Source organism: Nycticebus coucang, chromosome 11, assembly GCF_027406575.1.
Source record: "Nycticebus coucang isolate mNycCou1 chromosome 11, mNycCou1.pri, whole genome shotgun sequence".
Taxonomy (NCBI): Eukaryota; Metazoa; Chordata; class Mammalia; order Primates; family Lorisidae; genus Nycticebus; species Nycticebus coucang.
This window is the reverse complement of record NC_069790.1, coordinates 58,696,690-58,722,635: the sequence shown is the minus strand read 5'-3', so window position 1 is coordinate 58,722,635 and position 25,946 is coordinate 58,696,690. Positions and strand designations below refer to the sequence as shown.

General features: G+C 42.9%; 3 protein-coding genes across 3 annotated transcripts in view; 2 read left to right on the top strand and 1 right to left on the bottom strand.

The window, feature by feature from the left end:
* LOC128598322 (protein lifeguard 1-like) overlaps positions 1-4,101 on the bottom strand; it is a 32,459-nt gene extending 28,358 nt beyond the window's left edge. The window contains exon 1 of the mRNA XM_053608696.1: positions 4,013-4,101. Within this exon, the coding sequence (XP_053464671.1) occupies positions 4,013-4,101 (89 nt within the window). The remainder of the gene's footprint in view (positions 1-4,012) is intronic.
* Positions 3,973-4,396, top strand: LOC128560343 (phorbol-12-myristate-13-acetate-induced protein 1-like). The gene has a single exon (XM_053553946.1). It carries the CDS (start codon positions 4,134-4,136, stop codon positions 4,290-4,292), a length of 159 nt encoding a protein of 52 aa, XP_053409921.1. The 5' UTR covers positions 3,973-4,133; the 3' UTR covers positions 4,293-4,396.
* Positions 4,397-14,909: 10,513 nt separating this feature from the next.
* On the top strand, positions 14,910-25,228 carry GATAD1 (GATA zinc finger domain containing 1). The gene is made up of 5 exons (XM_053608923.1): positions 14,910-15,394; positions 15,892-16,017; positions 17,860-17,919; positions 21,381-21,564; positions 23,971-25,228. The coding sequence occupies exons 1-5, from the start codon at positions 15,140-15,142 to the stop codon at positions 24,159-24,161; spliced, it is 816 nt and encodes a 271-aa protein (XP_053464898.1). The 5' UTR covers positions 14,910-15,139; the 3' UTR covers positions 24,162-25,228.
* The last annotated feature ends 718 nt before the right edge of the window (positions 25,229-25,946 follow it).

The window sequence follows — 25,946 nt, the reverse complement described above, 5'->3', positions numbered from 1 at the left end:
TCCCTTGTTGTCTCAGCCTTTTAAAGAGCTTACACTGTGGGAGACAGGCTATTCAAACAAGCAATACCATGAAAAGCAATCTAAGCAAGCTAGGAACTTTGGAGGATGACATCACAGCCCTTAATAAAGTCCGGAGGAATTTGTAGGGAATAGAAGAGGTTATCAAAAGCTCCCAGAGAAAGCAAGGTTTAAGCCATAGGTATAAGTTGTGTAGAAGTTAGTCAAGTGAAGAGGTGGGGGAAGGTTTTCCCAGACAGAAGAACCAACCTGGATCAGGACTTGAGGAAGACAAGAGGTTCTAGAAACTGAAAGAAGTTTGCACAGGTGAAGCAGGGAGTTCCAGGGGAAGGAGGAATGAGATTAGACAGAGAGGTGGTGCGGACACCTCACTGGGAATGGGCAAGGCAAGTGAAGGAGTGTGGACTTTATCCGGAAGGTCGTGGGATGGAAGGCAGAATAAGGTCCCCCCATGATTCCACATTCTAATTCTGGGAACCTGTCAGTATGTTACTTTGCATGGCAAAAGGAACATTGCGTGATTAAGTGGCCTTTGAGACGGAGAGATAATTTTGGATTATCTGGGTGGGCCCCATCAACCACAGGAGTTCTTATAATCATACTTCCATGTGGGAGACAGGAGGGACAGAATGAGAGAAGGAAACAAGACAGTGGAAGCAGATGTCTGATTTACATAGTTGCTGTCTTTGGAGATGGAAGAAGGAGCCATGAGCCAAGGAACGCAGGCAGAAAATACAAGGAAATGGGCCCTCCTAAAAGAATGCAACCTTGCCGAAACCTCGATTTTAGCCCAGTGAAACTGGTTTTAGACTTCAGAAGGGTAAGATAATAAATCTGTTGTTTAAAGACATTAGGTCCACTGTAATTTGTAACAGCAGGAAACTTGTGCAATGGGGCATCACTGCGGGTTTTCTAGCAGGGGACCACTAGGGTCTGCCCAGAAAGACTACTACAGCTACAAGGAGGAGAATGGCCCAGAGCAAGCCAAAATGGAAGGAAAGAGACTAGAAATCAGATGAGAGGTGGTGGCAAGCTTTGCCACACCAATTTCCAGGCTCAACACAGTTCTTAGAAAACCACAACTAAATGGATTTGGTTGGCAACATGGCAAATCGAAAGGTCTCTGTTATCTCCTGGGGAACATGAAGACTCAGGCAAGCCCCTGCTGCTGGCTGCCTGTCGCACCGACAGCCACACAGAAGTTTGAGGAGAAGACTTCCGAGATGGCAAAGGCGTGGACAGGCTGAAGGCCAACTGGAAACAGGTGAACCTGCAGCCTCACGGCCACATTTAGCACTCTAGACCAGTGGTTCTCAACCTTTCACAGGGGTCGCCTAAGACCAACCTGAATATCAGATATTTACTTTACGATTCATAACAGTAGCAAAATTACAGTTATGAAGTAGCAACAAAAATAATTTTATGTCAACACAACACGAGGAACTGTATTAAAGGGTCGCGGCATTAGGAAGGTTGAGAACCACTGCTCTAGACCCACAAGTGCAGCTCCTCAACCAAATCCAAACTGCACAGAATAAATCTTTTTTTCTTTTCTTTTCTTCTTTCTTTCTTTCCTTCCTTCCTCCCTCCCTCCCTTCCTTCCTTCCTTCCTTCCTTCTTTCTTTCTTTTTTTAGACAGAGTCTCACTCTGTTGCCCTGGGTAGAGTGCTATCGCATCATAGCTCACAGTAACATCAAACTCTTGGGCTTAAGCAATACTCAATCGTGCCTCAGCCTCCAGAGTAGCTGGGACTATAGGCACCCACCATAACGCCCAGCTAGTTTTTCTGTTTTTAGTAGAGATGGGGTCTCACTTTGCTCAGGCTGATCTTGAACACTGAGCTCAGGCAATCCACCTGCTTTGGCCTCCCAGAGTGCTAGGACTAGGATTTGTTCTGTGAAATTTGGATACAGTCAAAAGGCCTCACTCAAGGATCCTGAAGGCCACATAATGGCCTTGAAGCCACAGGTTCCCCAGGCCTGGGCCCAGGCTCTTGGAGAAGCGAGTGCAGTGTGGTAAAGATGCCCCTCAGATTAATCTCTGAATTTTGAAAATCCTTCAGATGGAATGAATTGAAAATGTAGCTCTAAAGTTTATCAGAAAGAGCAAATGTATAAGAATAATCAAGAAAAAAAGTGAAAGAAAAGGATTATAGGGGAAGGGGTGGTGGTACACTTTAGCCGAAATCAAAATGTCACAGAACCTTATAATTAAAATTGTGGTAGTATTGTGGCAAGAGATAAAGGGATCAGTAGGCTGGAAGAGATTCAATAATGGCATCTATATGAGAATTTAATATCTGATAAAGGTGGAATTGCAAATTTTGTCCCACAGTGTTAGAACAATTAACTATGTACTTGGCAAACAAAGAGTCTAATAGGTACTTCACATCTTAGACAAACATGCATTCCAGATGAACTAAAAATATTATCAAAACTGATAATAGCCACAGATATTCTATAAGAAGATACAAGAATATTTACATAAACCTTTGTAAGAATGATACCGTGAAAGAAATGCTTGGCAGATGTGGAGTATAGGAACACTTTAGATGCCATTACAAAGGATACCAATAAATCTGAAATGCAAAATTGTCAAGAGGATATGTCCAGTAGTTAGCTATACCATAAAAAGAACTTTAAGGAGGAAAAGATGGGCAACCTAGTAAAAGGATGAGAAAACATACACAGGCAATTCATAAAGACAATTTAAATGGTCAGTAAATGGGCGGCGCCTGTGGCTCAGTCCGTAAGGCGCCAGCCCCATATACCAAGGGTGGCGGGTTCGAACCCGGCCCTGGCTGAACTGCAATGAAAAAATTGGGCGTTGTGGCGGGCGCCTGTAGTCCCAGCTACTCGGGAGGCTGAGGCAAGAGAATGGCTTAGGCCCAGGAGTTGGAGGTTGCTGTGAGCTGTGTGAGGCCACGGCACTCTACCCAGGGCCATAAAGTGAGACTCTGTCTCTACAAAAAAAATAAATAAATAAATAAAAAATAAATGGTCAGTAAATTTAGGAGGAGACAACACTGCACAAAAAAACAAGGAATTGCATGTAAAAATAATAGTGAGATGTCATTTTTTGCATAAAAGACTGGCAAAGATTATAAAGATAATTCTCAGAGTTGCAAGGGTATGAAGATACTCCAGGGCTACATTATGACTTTCATTGACCTTGTACACATTTGCCCTCATGCCCTCTTCCACAAAACTATTAAAAATTATATTTTATGGGGTAGTGCCTGTGGCTCAGTGAGTAGGGTGCTAGCCCCATATATTGAGGGTGGTGAGTTCAAACCCAACCCTGGCCAAATTGCAACAATAAAAAGAATTTTAAAAAAATTATATTTTATGACTGCATTGGTATTAAAATGCATATAATCCAGGCTAAATTCATTATATACTATATATTTATTATTAAATTCTATTATTCCTTCTGATTTTTAAAAAATTTCTAATACTTTTCGGCTTGGTGCCTGCGGTTCAAGTGACTAAGGTGCCAGCCACGTACACCTGAGCTGGAGGGTTCAAATCCAGCCCAGGCCCACCAAACAACAATGATGGCTGCAACCAAAAAATAGCCGGGCGTTGTGGCAGGCAACTGTAGTCCCAGCTACTTGGAGGTGGAGGCAGGAGAATCGCTTGAGCCCAGGAGTTGGAGGTTGCTGTGAGCTATGATGCCATGGCACTCTACCCAGGGCGACAGCTTGAGGCTCTGTCTCAAAAAAAAAAAAAATTATAATACTTTCATGACTCCTAAAACCGTCACAGACCCTGGGCCCTGGGCCTACTGTGACTAGTGGGTAAGGTAGCCCTGGGATAGCCCCTCGGGTGCATTAACTTTTGGCAGATGGCAATTTAGCATCATCTATCAAAATTCAAAATGTGTATTACTTTAGATCCAACAGTTACATTTAAAAAGAAAAAAAAGGGGACCTCAGAGGTTCCCGGCACGACTGTGCGTTTGGTAGCTTCGTGCTTCTCGGTTTTCCCGTACCGCCACCCGGTCCCGCCCGGCTGCCCGCGCGCACTTCGCATCCTGCAGACGCCCGAGGTGCTCGGGCTGGGAGACTGAGACCCCGGCATCCGCAGCAGCGTTCGCGGCGGCACTTGCGGAGATGGCCGGGAAGAAGGCGCGTAAGAACGCGCAACCGAGCCCCGCGCGCACTGAGCTGGAAGAGGAGTGTGCTGCTCAGCTCAGGAGACTGGGAGACAAACTGAATTTTCGGCAGAAACTTCTGAATCTGATAACCAAATTCTTCTGCTCAGGAACCTGACTGCAACAAAAACTTGTGCATAAGGGGACTCCTTCGAAAGGGAAGTTTCCCACAATAGGTGCAAGTGGTACAAATTTCATAAATTCGAAGAGAGGTCTCATTGCATGTAATTGAGGAGTGAAAAGGAGCATTCACTTGCTGTGGATGCCCTTGAGAAGTGAAGATGGAATACCTCAGAAGAATTTCTGTGGGGGGGTTTTCATATGTCATTTTTGGGGCTGTGAGAACATTGTAGAACTACTTTGTTTATTTGAAAACAACACTTTTTAGTTAGAGAATTATTCTGTTATTTTTGCTGAAGGTCATTGCCCAGCCTGGTATAAAAGGAGTTGAAAATAACATTAAGGCTGAAAGAAACAGTTCAGTGTCGGGTTTTTTTTGTTTTTGTTTTTTTACTTTTCAGTGCCAACTTCAGAGCACTGTATACTATTTAGTTTATATATATTGTCTTGTTAAAAGGACAAATTTCGTTCTGAGAACACTGAATGTTATTGAATGTTGATTGCATAGGTCACTACATAATGTAAAATAAGTTAATTTGTTCTGATTCAAATTGTATTCTGTTCAGATGACTTTCATTAAATGTGTTCCGTGGGGTTAATTGGAAAGTGGAAAACTGGAAGATTACTTTGAAAAAATTGGGTTTTATAGGAGGACTACTTGGTGCCAGTTAAAAGTCCTGCACATTGAACATGAGAAAAGAGGATTTGGGATAACTAGGGAAAATGAAAAAAATAGAATTTGACTTTTCAACTGATGCAGTTAAAAGGCCAGTACTCATTCTAAAGATGTTCCTAAAAACTAAAATACTAATCAGTGTGTATCCTATGAAAAGCGATCTTTTAAAAGAAATAACATTTTCATAATTAGAATATACTTTGATTTAAAAAGGGACAGGTATTTCTTATTCACAATGAAAATCCCATATAGACATACATGAAAATAATGGCATGATTGAATTTCAGCAGAAGTAACTATTTATTTTATCTATTTATAATCAAAATATTGTTTCATTTGAAGATGTGTGTTACAGTTCCATTTTTGAGTTTTGAGACAAGGATTTTATAACTACTTGAATTTTTACAGTAAAAATAATATAGGGTATAGTCACTTTTTATGAAAACTTACCTCACATTTGTTTTTCTCAGTATTAAGGCTGTTTAGTTGGAAAGATGTTTTTTCTGCCAAGAGGTAGATATTCTGCCATATGGGTATTTATGGTCTATTTAAATGTATGTACACATATGAAAATTGGTATGTTGTCACTATAAAACTATTAAAAGTTATCACCATTCAAAAAAAAAAAAAAAAAATAAAAAGAAAAAGAAAAAAAAATTTCTTTTTGCTGGCGGCGCCTGTGGCTCAAAGGAGTAGGGCACCAGCCCCACATACCGGAGGTGGTGGTTTCGAACCTGGCCCCGGTCAAAAACTGCAAAAAAAAAAAAAAAAAAAATTTCTTTTTGAGATAGTCTTTTTCTGTTGCCCCAGGCTAGAGTGTGGTAGTAAGCCTAGCTCATAGCAATTTCAAACTCCTGGGCTCAAGCGACCCCTCTGCCTCAGCCTTCTCAATAGCTGGGACTGCAGGCACCTGCCACAATGCCCGGCTAATTTTTAGTAGAGATGGGATCTCACTCTTTCTCAGGCTGTTTGAACTCCTGGCCTCAAGCAGAGTGCTTCTCAGAGTGCTGGGATTATAGGTGTGAGCCACTTTGCCCGGCCACATTTCAGAAATTTTTCCCATAAACATACTTAGACAAATAGGAAAAATACATGTATAAAGAAGTTCATTGCCTCATTCCTTGTAACTGCAAAAATTTAAAACAGTCTAAATATCCATCAGCAGGGGAACAGTGAATTTGGCATAGGAAAAAAAACAAATATAATGGATTAATGTGGAAAGTTCACTATTACACACTTTTGAATTTAAAAAGCTTAGGACTCTACCTAACAATGTAACCTAATCATCTGCACTCTCATATTAATATAAAATTAAAACAAAAATAAAAAGTAAGCTTAGAGAATACTACTTAGGAAAGCTGAATTCATGGTTTACATACGCAGTCCTAGAGACTGGAATAATGCTACAAACTGTTAATATGATTATCTCTAACACCGCCCAGTTGGTGACCACCCCCTGAATTGTGTATTTCTAATGAGCATTTATTACTTATATAATAACAAAAAAGATATTTACATTTTGAAGAGAAAAAGAAATATGTCTCTTTTTGGTGAAGTTTGGCACTCCTCCGAGGAAAGCAGTTTTCACAACAAGCTGAGAAGCATTTAAAAGATGCTCAAATAACCAAGTTAGTTTCCTGCCTAGTGACCTGCAATCAGAAGGAGGAGAGGCAGCAAAATTTTCAAAGTGCTCAAAAACAGAAAGAAAAACCAAAGGTAAATAGTTTTTGGCTGGTGCCTGAATCACCCAGGGAAGCTTTACCTGGTCCTCAGAAAGCTCTCCCAGCTCCAGAGCCAGCCGTCGTCCAAAGCACAGGCAGGTGCTGGGGTTGAGGCAAGGTTCTGAGCGACAGTTAGAGGGGTGGCAGTTGGAGGGGGGCACTTGGAGCTTAGGAGAGGGTCTCTAAGTTAAGCCCAATGTGCCCAGCCTCATTCTGGCCTAACAGCTATGCCAGTGCACTCTATGCTGAGACTAGGGAGGCCTACACCAAACCTCCCAACCAATTCCATGTCAGGGAGCAAGAGGCCACCGGAAGATGTGGTGTGCCCTGACCACGCAGGAGGAAAACGGTCATGAAAATTCACCAGGGCAGCCCATCAGAGACCCCTCGCAATTCTTTCAAATAAGTATGACTCATTTGTGATCAAAATGGCTGTTGGTTTTCCTGCTCAGTAATGATGATATTGGCTGCCGCAGCCATAGCTCAGTGGGTAGGACGCCGGCCACTTACACCAAGTCTGGTGGTTTGAACCCAGCCTGGGCCAGTTACAACAACAACAACCGCAACAAAAAATAGCCAGGCGTTGCGGCAGGTGCCTGTCGTCCCAGCTACTTAGGAGGCTGAGGCAAGAGAATCACTTAAGCCCAAGAGTTGGAGGTTGCTGTGAGCTGTGACACCGCAGCACTCTACCCAGGGCAACAGCTTGAGACTCTGTCTCAAAAAAAAAAAAAAGATAATATTGGTGTCTCCCATGCCTGGCACAGAGAGAGACCTTGCTACTCGCGGGCTTCGGGCCACTGGGGAGCCGTGGAGGAGCCTGATTCAGGCAATTTGGTGAGAGAAGTCTGATGACTAGGTGGTGGCTACTACGATGAGCCCCCTTTCCCGAGTTTCTCGTCAGGGAGAGAAGTGGGAGTAGAAAGTCCTCCCGAGTGGAGATTGTGGCTGAGAAAAGGCTGGTTGAAGTAGGTGTCTACTCATTAAACCACTAATTAGCGTGCATCTACTATGGGCAAGGAGTGGGAAAGTAGAAGAAACACAAGGAAAAAGGCACAAGTCCTTTCCTCAAGATGCTCATAGCCCGTGGGAGGAGACACACAGTGATACCTAAGGCAGAAGGGGGAAGAGCATAGGAAGAACAGCCACTCAAAGTTGGGGAGTTAGAGGAAGGAGAACGCAACTTCTGGCGTGGGTCTGAGCTGACTCTCGAAAGATGGTTAGGATTAGGTGTGAAGAGTTGGGAGGAAGCACATTCTGGGCAGAGAGAATATCCTGAGTGATCTTTTTCCAAAATATAATTCACATGATTCACAGGATTACATGTCGGGGTACGACTGGTGACCACAATCTGGTCAGAAGAAACGCTTCTTCCAACTCTTCCTTCTTTCTTACCAACCTCATAATGGACATTAATCAAGCACTTACTAGATCTCAAAGTTGTTTACAACTCCACATGTACTAACTCTTTTAATCCTCACATTGACCCTGTGAGGTATGTTCTATTATCCTCACTGACAGGTAAAGACTCAGTGACGTGTCTCCCAAGATATCCAAGACAAGGGCGTGCCTGGTCAAGGAACCACTTCCGCCCAGACTCATCAGAGAGCGGGAGTGAACGTGAGAGCAGATCACGTTCACAAATATGGTGAACATGATCGCTTTGAAAATAGTCCTGGGATATATTTTATGCTTTTGCTCTGTTTTTCAATCTTAAGAATTTTAATTAATGAACATGCAAATTAGACTGCATGTTGACATTGACAGTCCTCTGGGGAATTTAGCATCATTCTTTTCCCTTACTGTAAATTTTAAGACCTTAGGAATTATTTGTTTCTGTGGTCACAGCTTACACACACACACACCCATCACCCATCACCCATCACCACCAGGATTTTCTTCGACATTCCCTGTGTACCAAATTGTCTCCAAGTGCTCCAACTGAAAATGTCCTCTGGGTCCAGACTGAGGATCTTTCTCTTTGTGTGCTATAGTTTAAATGGGTTCTCTAAATTCATATGCTAAAATTTAATTGTCACTATAATAAGAAATGGAGTCTTTATTTCTTTCTTTTCTTTTTCTATTTTTTTTTTTTTTTTAGACAGAGCCTCACTATGTTGCCCTCAGTAGAATGCCGTGGTGTCACAGCTCACGGCAACCTCAAACTCTAAGGCTTAAGTGATTCTCTTGCCATAGCCTCCCAAGTAGCTGAGACTACAGGCACCCACCACAATGCCTGGCTATTTTTTTGTTGCAGTTGTTTGGCAGGCCCAGGCTGGGTTCAAACCCACCAGCCTTGGTACATGTGGCCAGTGCAGTATCCACTGTGCTACAGGAGCCGAGCTGTGCTACAGGAGCCTTTAGGAGGACATTGAGTCATGAAGTACAACTCTCATGACTGAGCAAATAGGATTACCAATCTTTGTTGTTGTTGTTTTTTGAGACACAGTCTGTTGCCAGGCTAGAGTGGTATGGCATCAGCCTAGCTCACAGCAACCCCAAAACTCCTGGGTTCAGGCAACCCTCCTGTCTTAGCCTCCCAAGTAGCTGGGAGTATAGGCACCTGCCACAACAACTGGGTAATTTTTCCTTTTTTTTTTTTCTTTAGTAGCGACAGGGTCTTGCTCTTGCTCAGGCTGTTCTCAAACTCCTGAGTTCAAGCAATCCACCCACCTTGACCTCCTAGAGTGTTAGGGTCACAAAGCAATTTTTTTTAAAGATGTGGGGTCTTGCTGTGTTGTTCAGGATGATCTCCAACTCCTAGGCATCCCCAAAATGCTGGGATGACAGGCATGAGCCACTGTCCTCAGCTGGGATTAGTAATTTTATAACATGGCTGGAAGAACTCTCCACCATCATCTCCTTTTGTGCTTCTGCCCGTCTACCACATGAGGACACATAGATGGCACCATCTATGAGCAATGGGCCCCCACTAGACACCAAACCTGCCAGCATCTTGATCTTGGACTTCCCAGCCTCCAGATGTGTTCTTTATAAATTGCCCAGTCTCAGGTATTTTGTTTTAGCAGCACAAATGGACTGAGATATTGTGTTAGTCTGAGATCTCTCCCCAGCACCTCAGGCAGCCCTGGCCTGGCCTACTATGGTCCATGTTCTTCCTGAGGCCAAGGGAACAGGAGAGTCCTGAGTTCTTTCTTTTCTCTGACCCATTTCCCTCATCTTCTGATTTGACCCCCAGTCACCTTCTCTGACTTATAGCCATTATCTGTCTTCACACACGCCGCTGCATATGCACAAGAGTTTTGTGAGTCTGTAGCTCCGGCTGCATGGAGAAGCCTCACTTACTGAATCCGGACCGTGTGCCAAGCACACTAACAGACAGTCTTCACACCACCTTGAGGTGGACAGAATCTCATCCTCACGGATAGATGAGGAACTGAGCTTTGGAAAGAAGGTCCAGTTGTCAGTCATTGAACCAGGCACTATCTACTGTGCATCCCTGCCTCCAGCTGGGAGAGGATTTTTAGGGTCAGCCAGGTGCAGTGGTTCACACCTGTAATCCCAGCACTCTGGGAGGCTGAGGCAGGTGGATTGCTTGAGCTCGCAAGTTTGAGACCAGCCTGAGCAAAAGTGAGACCCCCATCTCTACTAAAAATAGAAAAACTGAGGCAAGAGGATCCCTTGAGCCCGAGTTGGAGGTTGCTGTGAGCTATGATGCCACAACACTCTACTCAGGGTGACAGCTTGAGAGTCTGTCTCAAAAAAAAAAGGGAGGGAAGGGAGGGGGGGGGAGGTGGGCAGAGGGAGGGGGATGGTGGGATTACACCTGCGGTGCATCTTACAAGGGTATATGTGAAACTTGGTAAATGTGGAATATAAACGTCTTAGCACAATAACTAAGAAAATGCCAGGAAGGCTATGTTAACCAGTGTGATGAAAATATGTCAAATGGTCTATGAAACTAGAGTATGGTGCCCCATGATCACATTAATGTACACAGCTATGATTTAATAAAAAAAAAATAATAATAAAAAAGAAAAGATTTTTAGGATCAAAAACCTGCTTTTGTTTCCTCTTTTCCTATTTGATACTGTCTCTTCTTTTTATTTTTCTAATAAAAGTAATGAATGCTTGGGTGCATGTGTTTAAAAAATGTCAAACAATACAAAAGGGTACAAAATGAACAAATCTCCCTCCTTCATCACTCTGTTGACATCAATCGTCAACAGTTGTTAGTTTTAGTTATAATGACTATGAAAAGGCAACACACACACAAAACTTTTCAATTTACACAAAATGTTCTTATGCTGTACACTGTTTTATAATCTGCTTTCTTTTCTTCTTAATAGTACAGGAGATTTTTCCACATCAGCACATGTAAGAAACTCAAATAGGGTGGCGCCTGTAGCTCAGTGGGTAGGGCGCCAGCCACATACACTGAGACGGGCGGGTTCAAACTTGGCCCAGGCCAGCTAAAACAACAATGACAACTGCAACAAAAAATAGCTGGGCATTGTGGTGGGCACCTGTAGTCCCCTGAAAAGCCGAGACAACAGAATCACTTAAACCCAAGAGTTTGAGGTTGCTGTGAGCTGTGAAGCCACGGTACTCTACCCAGGGAGACAGCTTGAGACTCTGTCTCAAAAAAAAAGGAACTCAAATAGTTTTCTGTATCATTCAAAATAAAATCCAAGTCTTTAACTTTGGGTGACACAGTCTGATGCTGAAACCCAACAAAGATACAAGAAAGGAAAATTACAAGCCCATGTCACTCATGAACATAGATGTAAAAATCTTAAACAAAATAGTAGTAAATAAGTATGGCACTGATAAACATAGTTGCCTTCCAAAATACTACTAAGCCAAACCCAGCAATACACAAAAAGGATACTGCATCATGACCAAGTTGGGTTCATTCCAGGAAGTGCAATGTTAATTTAACACTCAGAATCTGTGTAATTCACACATTAATAAAAGGGGAAAAAAGGCTGATGATCATCTCATAGATAAAACCATTTGATAAAATCCTACACATTCGGGCGGCGCCTGTGGCTCAGTGAGTAGGGTGCCGGCCCCATATGCCGAGGGTGGCGGGTTCAAACCCAGCCCCGGCCAAACTGCAACAAAAAAATAGCCGGGCGTTGTGGCGGGCGCCTGTAGTCCCAGCTGCTCGGGAGGCTGAGGCAGGAGAATCGCATAAGCCCAAGAGTTAGAGGTTGCTGTGAGCCGTGTGACGCCACGGCACTCTACCCGAGGGTGGTACAGTGAGACTCTGTCTCTACAAAAAAAATAAAAAAATAAAATAAATAAAATAAAATAAGTTTATAAAAAAAAAATCCTACACATTCATAACAAAATTGGAAATAGAAGGAAATTTCCTTAACCTAATAAAGGGAATTTACAAAATCTATGGTTTGGGCATCTGTTTCTTGATTCAGTTATTCAGGTATGGTTACTTTGTGATAATTAAGCTGTACACATATGAGATGTATACTCTACAGTTATGTGCATTATACTTCATTTTGAAAGATTATAGCAAATTTATAAGAAAAGATATATAAATCTTCCCAATGATCTCAGAAGATTACAGAGTCCAGCCAGGACTTAGGAACTGACAAAGACAAGAGATAGAACTGGGTGGGATGAGGCTCAGCACCCGTAGCACATGGTTATGGGGCCAGCCATATACACCAAGGCTGGTGGGTTCCAACCCAGCCAGGACCAGCTAAACAACAATGACATCTGCAACAAAAACAACAAAATAGCTGGGTGTTGTGGCAGGCGCTTGAAGTCCCAGCTACTTGAGAGGCTGAGGCAAGAGAATCACTTAAGCCCAGCACGGTACTCCATCAGGGCGACAAAGTGAGACTTGGTCTCAAAAAAAAAAAAAAAAAATGAGTGGGATGAGGAGGTTTGGAGATGCTGGGTGTTGGGTGGTTATACTGTCATCCTGTGGTAGCCACAGATTTGACCAACCACAGATGGAAATTATTCGAAGAAATAAAAATGCAAAAGAACAATGCCAAAATAAAAATATGAAATGAAAAGATAATGCAGTGTAACAACTATTTATATAGGACTTACATTGTGTTAGGTATTATAAGTAATCTAGAGATTATGTGCAAATACTACATCATTTTAAATAAGGGACTTGAGCAAGTGTGGATTTTGTTTTCCTAAGGGATCCTGAAACCAAACCACCACAGATACTGAGGGACAACTGTATTTGTGAATGTTGACCTCACCCAGAACAGTGTCCTGTAGTAGACAGGGAGCTGGTGAGCTAGGAGTGGAAGTTTTCAGTGAATGAGAGAGAGCAACTTGCAGATGAGGTGCAGGGAGAGGCATTCTGTTAGCCAGACAGATACATTAAGGAGCCTGGAACTCAGTACCTACATTTCCTCACAGAGTGCATTGTGGGAGAAGAAAAACTTCCTTCTATCCTGTTAGGTTCTATGGCTGGACCTGAGAATTAAATTAGCATTAAGACAGCTTAACAAGAGAGAATATAGAAATTTTATTTAATATTTTTACATCCATGCAAGGCTTTATAAAGAAAATAAAGACGGATAGAAGCTGTTAGGCCACAATCTTATCTACTGTTTTATTTATTTATTTATTTATTTATTTATTTTTGAGACAGAGTCGTCTCACTTTGTCGCCCTCGGTAGAGTACAGTGGTGTCACAGCTCACAGCAACCTCAAAGTCTTAGGCTCAAGTGATTCTTTGGCCTCAGCCTCCGGAGTAGCTGGGATTACAGGTGCCCACCACAACACCTGGCCATTTTTAGAGATGAGGTCTCACTCTGGCTCAGGCTGATCTCGAATCTGTGAGCTCAAGCAATCTACACACCTTGACCTGCCATGTGCTGGGATTACAGGCATGAGCCACCGCGCCTGGCCGAAAGTCATTTTGTTTTACTGTTGCAGAAACTTAGACTTAGAGCCAGGAAGACTGAGCCACGCCCCTGGAGGCTATCAAAAGCCAAGAGGTGGTGCCAAGAGCAGGTGCTGTGATGGCAGCCAGTCCAAACTGCAGTACTCCAGTGATGACTGATTAACAGTTAAACAGGGATAGTACCTCGTTCCAGGGTTGTTATCAGCACTAAGTGAGATTTCGCTACAGGCATTTAATGCACGTTTCTTTCCCCAACCCAAGATATTCATCACGATCTATCTGTCCTAGGATACCAAGTCTAGATAACTCAGGGTCATGAAGAGGGTTTGCACCCACTGCTCTACCCAGTGAAGCTGAGGAGAGTCCCGTTTCTCCAGCTAGGCCCATTCTGACTGGGGACATTAATAGAAGCCATCTGGTTTCAAATCAAGCGCCTTCCTAGTTCAGTTGGTTGTCAACTGTTGGATCCCAAGACCTTCGCAGGCAGTCCTCAGAGTCAAAATTGTTTTCCAACAATGCTAACCCAGTTATTTGCCTTTTCCACTCTCATTTTCTTACTGGCATATTTAATGACGTGACCCAATGACTAAGCAGTGTCCTCTTGACATTTTAGACTGTAAACTGCATTTTTATTTCAAATACATAAATGTTCATGGATATAATCCACATAAGCAAAAATATTTCGAGAGATAGTGTCTAAATTACAATATAGAGTCTCACTATGTCACCCCTCTGTAGAGTGCTGGAGCATCACAGCTCACAGCAACCTCAAACTCTAGGGCTTAAGCAATTCTCTTGGCTCAGCCTCCCAAGGAGCTGGGATGACAGGTGCCTGCTACAACACCCGGCTATTTTGTTGTTGTTGTTGCAGTTGTCATTGTTGTTTAGCTGGCCCGGCCGGGCTCAAGCCCGCCAGCCTCGGTGTACGTGGCTGGCGCTGTGCACCGTAACCACTGTGCCACGGGCACAGAGCCTAAATTACAGTTTTTAAGAGTGTACAGGAGTCCTGAATAGAAATGCCAGATTGAGCAAATAAAAATGCAGGACGCCCAGGTAATCATGCATTTTGGACAAACAACGATTATTCCAATTATTCCATCGGTCACATTAATGCTAAAAAATGATGTGTTGTTTATGTTTAATGCACCTTAACTGGGCATCCTATATTTTACCTGGCATGTCTACTCCGTAAACCAAAAAAGTTTGACAACCCCGCCCCTAAGCGACAGCTAGCGGAACTGCAGCGAGCGCCCGGACTGCGGGTACTGCTCTTCCGGTCAGGCGGTCGGGCGGCCCGCGTGGCCCCGCCCACCGACGGAAGCCTCCGCGGCCGCGGTCAGGCACGCCCCGCCCTGGCTCCGCCTCCCGGCGCCGCAGCCTCCCGGGGCTGGGGCTGGGGCTGGGTGCGGAGCCGGCGGGACCCGCTTTCCGCCTCCAGGGGGCAGCGGCCACGGCCCAGTCCCTGGGCGGACCGCTCGGCGCCTCGCCGCTCTTCCTGTCGCCGGGAGAGGCAGGCCGGCCAGCGGGCGGCCGGGCCAGCGGCCGCCATTCCCGTGTCTCTGCGCCCGCGGGGGCCGCCCGAGCCGGCCACCATGCCGCTGGGCCTGAAGCCCACCTGCAGCGTCTGCAAGACCACGTCGTCATCCATGTGGAAGAAGGGCCCGCAGGGGGAGATCCTCTGCCACCACTGCACGGGCCGGGGCGGCGCGGGCGGCGGGGGCGCCGGCTCAGGGGCGGCCGGCGGGACGGGGGGCGGCGGCGGCGGCGGCGGCGGCTTCGGCGCGGCGACCTTCGCCAGCACCTCGGCCACCCCTCCGCAGAGCAACGGGGGCGGCGGCGCCAAGCAGGTGAGCTCCCTCGCGCGGAGGCTGTCCGGGCGCGGGCGTCCCGGATCGCGCTGCCCCTGCGGGACCTGGACGCCCCTCCTCACCGCCTGAGGAAGGCTGCACTGGTTGGCCCATTCCTAAGCATCTCTTTTTATTGTGAGAAATTCAGAGTATAAAGAAGCAAGAAACTTAAAAGCCCTTCAGAAATTGCCCCATTGTAATAATATTTGGGGTAGGAGCAACCAGGCATCTCAAGAGACCAGTACCCACACAGTCGTAAACAGGATCATGCAGCCGATGTTGTAGGCCCTGGACCTTTTCCCTGTTAATAAAGATTATTTCTGTTATGTATCATGTTATTAAGTAGGATATTATGTCATTGTTTTAAATGACAGCATAAGTGTTCATTAAATGACCTTATAAAGTGCATACTCTGGGATCCATGTAAGATGGTTGTATTGGGACAGTAACCTTTCTACAGTTTTTATTTCTCTTTTTGTTCTTTGTTTACGTAACAGAGTAAGCAGGAAATTCACAGGAGGTCTGCTCGGCTCAGAAACACTAAATACAAATCTACTCCAGCTGCTGAAAAGAAAGTTTCTACTAAAGGAAAAGGGAGAAGACATATTTTTAAATTAAAAAATGTAAGATGATCATGAACAACGCCTCTTACTGTAATGACTGTGTATAGTGAGTCCTGCTGCTGCCTTCTTTTCTCACCTTTGAATGTGGAGTCTTCCCTTGGAAACTTCTGCAGTATGCTGGGGAGTGGTCCAGACTCACCAAAGGGAAAGAGCTCTTATTGCAAGAGACTTAGTGTTTATAAAGTTAATAATACCCTTTCTATTTTTTTAGCTCCCCCCCTTGAAAATATAAATATGAATTTAAAAGAAACATCAGCCTTAAACCCATTTTATTGGGTTCTCTATTCCAAGGAAGAAGAGAGATTATGGTTCTTTAGATGGCCAGCTATACCTGCCAAACTTTTTTTTTTCATTCTTTAAAGATCTAATTAAATAATAATACTGGAACTCATCATCCCATATTCTTCTATTATTATAGGCCCAGAAAATGGATTATGAATTTGATGAATATGAATTAAAAATTTTGGCTTGGCATCTGTAGCTCAAGCAGCTGGGGCACCAGCCACATAACCCCAGAGCTGGCAGGTTCGAATCTAGCCCAGGCCTGCCAAACAACAATGACAACTATAACCAAAAAATAGCCTGGTGTTGTGGTGGGCACCTGTAGTCTTAGCTACTTGGTAGGCTGAGACAAGAGAATTGCTTAAGCCCAAGAGTTTGAGGTTTCTGTGAGCTGTGACGCCCCAGCACTCTACCCAGGGCGATAGCTTGAGACTCTATCTCAACAAAAAAAAAGAAGAATTAAAAATTTTGCTAAACCTTCTTTATCTTTTCTGCAATAAGAAGATTGTGGAGGGCAGCACTTGTAGCTCAGTAAGTAGGGTGCTGGCGCTGTTTACCGATGGTGGCAGGTTTGAACCTGGTCCCGGCCAAACTGCAACAACAACAACAAAAGGAACAGCCGGGTGTTGTGGGTTCCTGTAGTCCCAGCTACTGAGGAGGCTGGTACAAGTGGATCACATAAGGCCAAGGGCTGGAGGTTGCTGTGAGCTGTGATGCCACAGCACTCTACCAAGGGCAACAAAGTGAAACTCTTGTCTCTAAAAAAAAAAAAAAAAAGATTATTATTGAAGGATGTGCAGGAGGTAGTCAAAGTACTTACTTGCAGTAAGTTCTCACTGTTCCTATAAACACAGAGGACAGTGGACAATACTCTATCTCCTTTAAGCCTCAGTATGATATTCTTTCCTTTCAGAACAGGATTGTTTCATTCACTAGCAAGTGATGTTTCTGAAGATGGACATATTCATTTATATGTATAAAATACAGAGTGCCCCTGCAGTAGACTGTTGTGCAGATGACAGAGTCTTAACTGAGAATAGTTATCCCTAATTTGAGGTTTTTGTAATTTAGACATTTGACCAGACAAAACATGTTAAATATTCATTTGTTTTTATTTGTATCACATATATTCCTTTTAAGTATGATGGACTGTGTTATCTGCAGTTATTTCATCATCTCTGCAACCCCTTTCTTCAAAGCTGGTCTCAAGTAGGACAGATTGGAGAGGCCTACCCACTACGTTGTGGCACAGAAGGGTATATTGCAGATTTAGAAGGGATTTCAAAGTTTGCCATTATTGGAAGATGGCAAATTTCAAAGAACTCCCAAGAAAATTCCTAAAGCCTTAATTCAGGATTGCTAAAAAATTGATGTGGAGTGGCGCAGTTCCATAATTGAAATAGGAAATGTCTTCAAGGAGATAATTTTTCACTTTGTAAAACCAAACAACAAATTTTAACATTTCTCAAATGACTGAATTCTTGGATAGGGCTGGGAAAATGCCTATGCATGCTTACGTACTATGAATGTGCTGATGTTTTTACTTTTGTTTTTTCATAGCCCATCAAAGCTCCAGAGTCAGTGTCCACCATAATCACTGCAGAATCAATCTTCTACAAGGTAAGCTTCTATAGAGTTACTGAAGAAAGAATTGGGCCTATTGTATAATGTGCTGCTAAAATGTTGGATTATTCTAAAGGTCTCTTATTCCATATTTGTATAAGGTGTGGTTATGCTTTTTGTCCGTTCTAAACTATTTTCCCCCAAATGTAACTGTCTCACCCAGAACTGGGATGGAAGGAGGAGTTGCCTACTGAAATGTGATATGAGAGGCTTGGGTATTTTTTTACTGTAGATTGTGGAGATTGTTCTTAAAATGCTAATGTATAGTATGGAGCCATGAAAAACTAAGCTATCTTAGTCAATGTGTTGGCATTGAAGGGTTAGGAAGACAGAAGTAGGATTGGGACTAGCAGAGGATGTAAGCTGGGATGTTTAATGGGCAAAGTAGGCCCAGAGATTCTAAAACGCCTTTAAGCAGAGATGACAGGTATAGGGGCAGTATTGGGGATTGAAACTTACTGGAAGTCCATGGTGAGAGAATCCAAGATGTTTTCAGAAAAGAAGGAGAAGGTCCGGTTTCCTGGGGCCAAAGCCCATGGACATCTGATGCTTCATTGAGAGAAGTGACATACTGTTATTTTTAAACTGGAAGTCTTAGGAAAGGAGCTGTTGTAACAGAAAAACCTCTGGGCCTGGCAGCAGCCATTCAAGGCTGTTTGGTGCTTGTGGGTGTAAACTGCCACTTAGGGGGAGGTGGTGTGAGTTAGTACTTTATACCTGATCCAAGTTGATCAGACCCTGGGAAAGCAAGTGATTATGCCCTTAAGTGTACGTTTTTATTTTTTTATTTTTTTATTTTTTTGTAGAGACAGAGTCTCACTTTATCGCCCTCGGTAGAGTGCCGTGGCATCACACAGCTCACAGCAACCTCCAGCTCCTGGGCTTAAGCGATTCTCTTGCCTCAGCCTCCCGAGTAGCTGGGACTACAGGTGCCCACCACAGCACCCGGCTATTTTTTTGTTGCAGTTTGGCCGGGGCTGGGTTTGAACCCGCCACCCTCGGTATATGGGGCCGGCGCCCTACTCATGAGCCACAGGCGCCGCCCACGTTTTTATTTTTTTAGCCTACAACCTGTATAGTCAAAAACAATCTGTACACAGGCAGATGTCTCTCCTGTATTTCCAGCATTTCATAAATTGTCAGTAATAAAATGGCTAAAATTTAGTATGAGCTTGCTGTGGATCAGGCACTGAGCATTTTACATGCTTTATTTCATTCAGTCCACTGTGTGAGGTGGTGATATTATCCACATTTTCTGGATGAGGACAGTAAGATACAAAGAGGTTTATTAACTTGTCCAAGGTCATATAGTCAGCATGTCATAGAGTGAGGTAGTCTGGTACCAGAGCCTAAGCCTAGGGTTCAGTTCCTGCTGTCACTGGCTGTGTGATCGGGACCAACCTCTCTAATGTTTTCATCTGTAGAATGGTGAATAGTAACTACCTCAGTGGGTCAAGTGAACTCATATCTGTCAGGCACTTTTCAGAGTAGGTACTTAGTGAATAGTAAAGATGATCATCACATGTTCAGATTTGTGTGTTACCTTCACAGCTAAATGTGCAGTTTCCAGATTAAGTCCAGAAATGGTGCTAAGGTGTTAGCATATTAACCACTTGCATGCTACTCTGTGTTTCGGAGTAATAATTATTCAGCATATGTTTGAGTGCCTGTGATATATTTGGACAAAGCAAAACATAAATGCAAACTACTAATGTGATAAATAAAATAGAAATATGGGGTAGTAGCTGGGAGGAAGGACCACCTGGTGATGGGTAGGAGCCAGCAATTAGTGGACCATGACCTGCGTTAATTAGACCTATTCAGAGTGATCCAGGGTGACAGTCACTTCAGACACACGGATAAGATCCTCCAGGGGAAACTCCTGGCCTATCAGGTGCTCATGTTGCAGCTCAGTTACTGGAAATACTTCTTCAGAATCGTTTTTATGGGTGATGTACACACCCCTGAAGCTTTACCTACTGCAAAGGCCCTGCTTCTGGGGCAGCAGCGATGAAGTACGTATCCCCACAGTCAATGACAGTGTGGCCTTCTGACAACTACATTCATTTAAGGAAGTGCTGAGCATCATGAAGATTTCAGTCAGCTGTTGTGGATGTTCAAAGGAGAGGTTATCTCCAGTTCAAGATCAGGGAAGAGGACATGGGATAGCAGAGGCATCAGGAAGGTTTAAACACAGGACATACACAGATTAGTTGGGTATACAGTGGAGCAGGAAATGAATAAAACACAAAGCCTTGGATGCCAGAAGTACCAGTATTGTCTCTTAGGAGGATATGAAACTGAATGGGGAGTAGAAGAGACAAACAATGGGTCTGGGAGATGGATGGCAAATTGAAGACTGATGATGATCTGAAGAGTTTCTCTCATTTCTTTCAGTTTCAATTCATTTTCTTTGAATGGATAATTAGGGAGGGAAATGTGTAGAGTACATTTTTACCAGGTAAGCACAGATTTTCAAGGCAGTACAGAAAAAGACTGCTGAGTTGAGGGTGGCGCCTGTGGCTCAAGGAGTAGGGTGCCGGTCCCATATGCTGGAGGTGGCAGGTTCAAACCTAGCCCTGGCCAAAAAAAAAAAAAAAAAACAAAGACTGCTGAGTTGATAAAGGAGCCTCAGCTGCAGTCTCTGTCTCATACGGCTTACAGCAAGTCACAGCATCAAGACTGTGGTTAACAAGGTAGGGATAGTCATGGAGCACAGAGGATTTTTAGGGCAGTGAAGCTACTCCGTATGATACTGTAATGGTGTATGCATATCATTATACATTTGCCCAGACTCACAGGATATACAGCACCAGGAGTGGACACTGACGTGAACTGTCATCTTTGTGTGATAGTGTTGTGTCAGCACAGGTTCCTCAGTTGTAACAAGTGTACCCTCTGTGGAGGATGTTGATTGACAAAGGAGGAGGCTAAGCCTGGATGGGGAAGGGCACATATGGGAAATCGCTGTACCTTCTGCTCAATTTTATTACAAACCTAAAACTGCTCTAAAAAAATTATAGTCCATTTTTAAAAGTAGGGATAATATTGCTGTGATATAAAATAAAAATAATGAACAAATGTTTTTCCCAGATGTAAATTATCATATAATCACATGTGTGTATGTATATAATTTTTTCAAAGGTGAAACAACTTCAGAAATTGGCATCAAAAATATAAATGATACCTATCTACTCAGGAGGCTGAGGCAAGAGAATAACTTGAGCCCAAGAGTTTGAGGTTGCTGTGAGCAATGCCACAGCACTCTACCCAGGGCAACATAGTGAGACTCTGTATCCCAAAAATAAAAAATAAAAAATATATATATATTAGACCATCTCTAAGACCTTTTATTGACTACCTTGAAAACTTGCTTTCATATTAAGGAAGTTTCATTCATCACTGTAGTACTGTTCTATTTTTGTTCTAAATATGGGACTATCTTTTATTTCCCTCAGGGAGTATATTACCAGATTGGTGATGTTGTTTCTGTGATTGATGAACAAGATGGAAAGCCGTACTACGCTCAGATCCGGGGCTTCATCCAGGACCAGTACTGTGAGAAGAGTGCGGCGCTGACGTGGCTGATTCCCACTCTCTCTAGCCCCAGAGACCAGTTTGATCCCGCATCCTACATCATAGGTGGGTTTGGCAAATGGTGTGGGTTCTTGAACTTAGTTAATTCTGCAGTGTTATATAAAAGAACGTACTAGTTGGCTTGGGCGTTCATGGCAAAATGCCACAGACTGGATGGCTTAAACAACAGAAATTTATTTTTTCTAAGTTCTGGAGGCTGAAGTCTAAGAAGAAGATCTGGGTAAAATTGGTTTCTGGGCGAGGGCTTTCTTCCTGGCTGGTAGATGGCCACCTCCTTGCTATATCCTAACATGGCCTTTCCTCAGAGTGTGCACCTGGAGAGAGAGCTCTCTGGTGTCTTATAAGGACGTTAGTCCTATTGGATTAGGGCCCCATGTTTTTACTTCATTTAACCTTCATTACCTTCCTGAAGGTCCCATCTCCAATTACTATCACCTGAGAAGTTAGGGCTTCAAAGCACAGAAAGACAAATCTTGCATGTTCTCACTCATACTAAAAACAATTGATACATATAGGTGAGAACAACAGCAGAGGGTAGAAAGATGGTTATGAGAGGTGGGGAGGGGGGCATAAAGTGAGGATGGTTAATGGATAAAAAAATAGAGAGTGGACAATATTTGATAGCACAACAAAGTGAGTAGGGTATACTTTAAAATAACTAAAAGGGTAGAATTATAATGTTCCTAACACAAAGAAATGTTAAATGTCTGGCACGATGGATGCCCCAATTACCCTGATTCAATTAATTTACGTTGTGTACCTGTATAAAAATGTCACAACAGACTGGGCATGGTGCTCACGCCTATAATCCTAGGACTCTGGGAGGCTGGGGCAGGAGTATCGCTTGAGCTCAGGAGTTCTAGACCAACTAGAGCAAAAGCAAGACCTGTCTCTACTAAAAATAGAAAAATTAGGCCTGATGGCATGCCTGTAGTCCCAGCTACTAGGGAGGCTGAGGGAAGAGTTATCACTTGAGCCCAGGAGTTTGAGACTCCAGTGAGCTACAGTGAAGCCACTGCACTCTACCAGGGGTGACAAAGTGAGACTCTGTCCTCCAAAAAAGGTAAAGAGTTTTACAGAAAATGTGAGAGACATTTTTTAAAGCTGGAGTTTGAATGCTACCAGTTATTTTAAGTTAGAGCAATGTATACCTACTAAAAAGTGATATGGATAAGATTTTCCCAAATTATGTACTAAAATAATTTATTGCTCAGGAACTAAGTTATTTAGGTTACTTATAAAAATATATTCAAAAATAATGTCTGAAAGAACAGTTCCAGTTATTTCTAAAATCTTAGAGCCTCAGTATGCATCGCTCTGCATGCCACACGTGCCGTCATAGACCTCGTATAGCATATCGTATAGGGAATGGCAGCCACTGTGCTTTTGTTGATTTCAATGCTTCCAAAAGTTGTGTACAAACAATTCTTGATGTAGACTCACAAGAAGTTACTGCTAATAGAATTGTGAAAGTATTCTGATTTTTAAAGTTACCCTGAACTTTCCAGTCTTTCTGCAGTGAGCATGCCTTACTTTTGCATCCTGAGAAAAAAACATATAAATTTCTCTTTTTTAGAGAGAACTCCAGGGACAAGCAGCATACTGCTGTTTTTCTCACCTACATATCAAGTTGTTACATGACCAAACAGTTGTGGTTTTCTGCTGATAAATATAAAGAACAGTGGACCTTCACTTGCCTAATCTGTGGGTTAGAGTCCTGGCAGAGGCGGTGATGTGTCCAGATCACCTCCAGGGCTCCTCTCCCACCTCTTCTTCCTAATCCCCAGATTCTGATGCTCATCCCTGTCTGGAGGTCAGAACACAGCCCTGCCACTTACCAGCTGTGTGTGACTTTGGCAGGGTCCTTTATCTGGCTTGCCTCACTTTCCTCATGTATAAAATGGAAATAATAATAGTGCCTACCTCAGTGTTATGAGGATTCAAAGTATTGATATACATAAGTACTTAGAACAGTGTGGGCACATAATAACACTATAGAAGTGTTCAGTATTATTTTTAGAATCCTTTCTCTGTGGAGTCATTATTTTGGGGAGCATGTCATATGCCTTGGGGTCATCAAACTGCGGCCCACAGGCCACATGAGGCAGTGTGATTGCATTTGTTCCCGTTTTGTTTTTTTACTTCAAAATAAGATATGTGCAGTGGGCATAGGAATTTGTTCATAGGTTGTTTTTTTTTTTTTAAACCATAGTCCGGCCCTCTAACGGAGGGACAGTGAACTGGCCCCCTGTTTAAAAAGTTTGAGGACCCCTGTAAGTAAAAGAAGAAGAAAGGATGATGGAGAATAATTTCAGAGTAATGCACATTTTGAGGGCTAATGTCAGGTCACCCCTAGGGTGTTCTCTCCCAGGCTTTAGGAATTTTATCATTTTCCGAAAATGATATAAATGTTCCAAAATGTGTTTAACCTTTCCATTGGCTCCCTTCTAGGGCCAGAGGAAGATCTTCCAAGGAAGATGGAATACTTGGAATTTGTTTGTCACGCACCTTCTGAGTATTTCAAGTCACGGTCATCACCGTTCCCCACAGTTCCCACCAGACCAGAGAAGGGCTACATATGGACTCATGTTGGACCTACTCCTGCAATAACTATTAAGGAAACGGTTGCTAATCACTTGTAATTAACAAATTAAAACTGAATTTCCAGTTATTTTGTATTTGTACTATTACAGGACATGCCACATACTTCTTTAATGAAATTCTTAAATGGAAGAAGTTTTTTCCCTACTATCTAGTAATGATTAGATTATTTATAACTACTTAAAAAATTAAAAGTAGACAAGCATGAAATATATTTTGAAATTAAATTTTATATTCTATATGTGTATGTCTTCTCCAGCAAGACTGTCATTTCCAGGGAGATATTAGGAACAAGTAGTGTCTATTTCCCCCCCTAATTTATTTCTAGAAAGTCATAAAATGGATTGTATTTTTCTATAAGAAGAATATATTAATTAAAGTTTGCATTCCAGACCAAATGCTTAATCAAATAAAATGTTTCTGTGACCAACAGAATCTATCATGAAGCCACACAGCCTCATTTTCTCATCTAGAAAATGTTGTGCCAGACTTTTGGCTGCTTTAAGCATAAGGAAAGTTGTCAATGATTTTATTAGCCTAGGTTTTTAAAAACTTTCATCTAGTTCTTTTGTCACAAACAGGCATTCAGACTCTTTCAGTTAGAGCAGCGCCTGTGGCTCAAGAAGTAGGGTGCTGGCCCCATATACTAGAGGTGATGGGTTCAAACCGGCCCCGGCCAAAAACTGCAAAAAAAAAAAAAATAATAATAATAAAGAAGGAAAGAAAAAAACAGACTCTTTCAGTTGATCTTGATAGAAAGTTGCTCTTCACTGTTTGAGCCAAAAGGAAGCTTCCTCCCAAACCACAGGATTTTATAGCACAGTCATCAACAGTTTTAATTTGTTGATTACAAACCTTCTTCATCCCCAGGTAGGTTTGTCAGAATCAAAGTGGATCATGATGATTTTGAGCTATAGTAGCTTTAAGTGTTACCTTATTTCTACACAGTGTTTGTGAGTTAGAAAGAAGCAATTGAAGGTAGCTCCATGTGAATAGTCATCTCTCTGTTCACAGGTGCTATCGTAAAACTGATTGTAAATAACATGGTTAATAACTTTGTAAATGCCAGTGTTCAAATTTTTGGGATTAAAATGTATTTTTCACTATGTATTTGCTTTGGAATTATTTTATGTCATTTAAACAATTTAGTGCTTTCTACCCAAAAATGATATTTAAAAAGAGAACCAGGCGAGGCCTAGTGGCTCACATCTGTAATCTTAGCACTCTGGAAGGCCAAGGCAGGTGGATTGCTTGAGCTCAGGAGTTTGAGACCAGCCTGAGCAAGAGTGAAACCCTTTCTCTACTAAAAACAGAAAAACTAGCCGGGCATGGTGGTGGGCCTCTGTAGTTCCAGCTACTGGAGAGGCTGAGGCAAGAGGGATTGCTCAAGCCCAAGTACTTGAGGTTGCTGTGAGCTATGATGTCACAGCACTCTACCCAGGGTGATAGAGTGAAACTGGTTAAAAATGGATAAATAAAAATAATAAATTTTTAAAATAGAAACCAAAAAACAATATTATAGTACTTAGAATGGAGCAGATAGATTCTTTATCAATAAATAGATTTTAGAAAAACTGAAGAATGGGGAGGGGGAGCAAGATGGCAGCCGAGTAATAGCTTCCTTGCATCTGGGCACCGTGAGTCTGGGGAGATAGGACTCCAGGCATCTCTGGCTGGTGGGATCTGCCAATCATCACCCCTGTGAGGATACAGGGAGTCAGCGAGAGACTTCTGGACCCCAAGAGGAGGACTAAAACAGTGGAAAACCGGCAAGTGGTCGCGTGTGTTCAATCCGTCTAAACCCGCCCGCAACTGTAAGTTCAGTA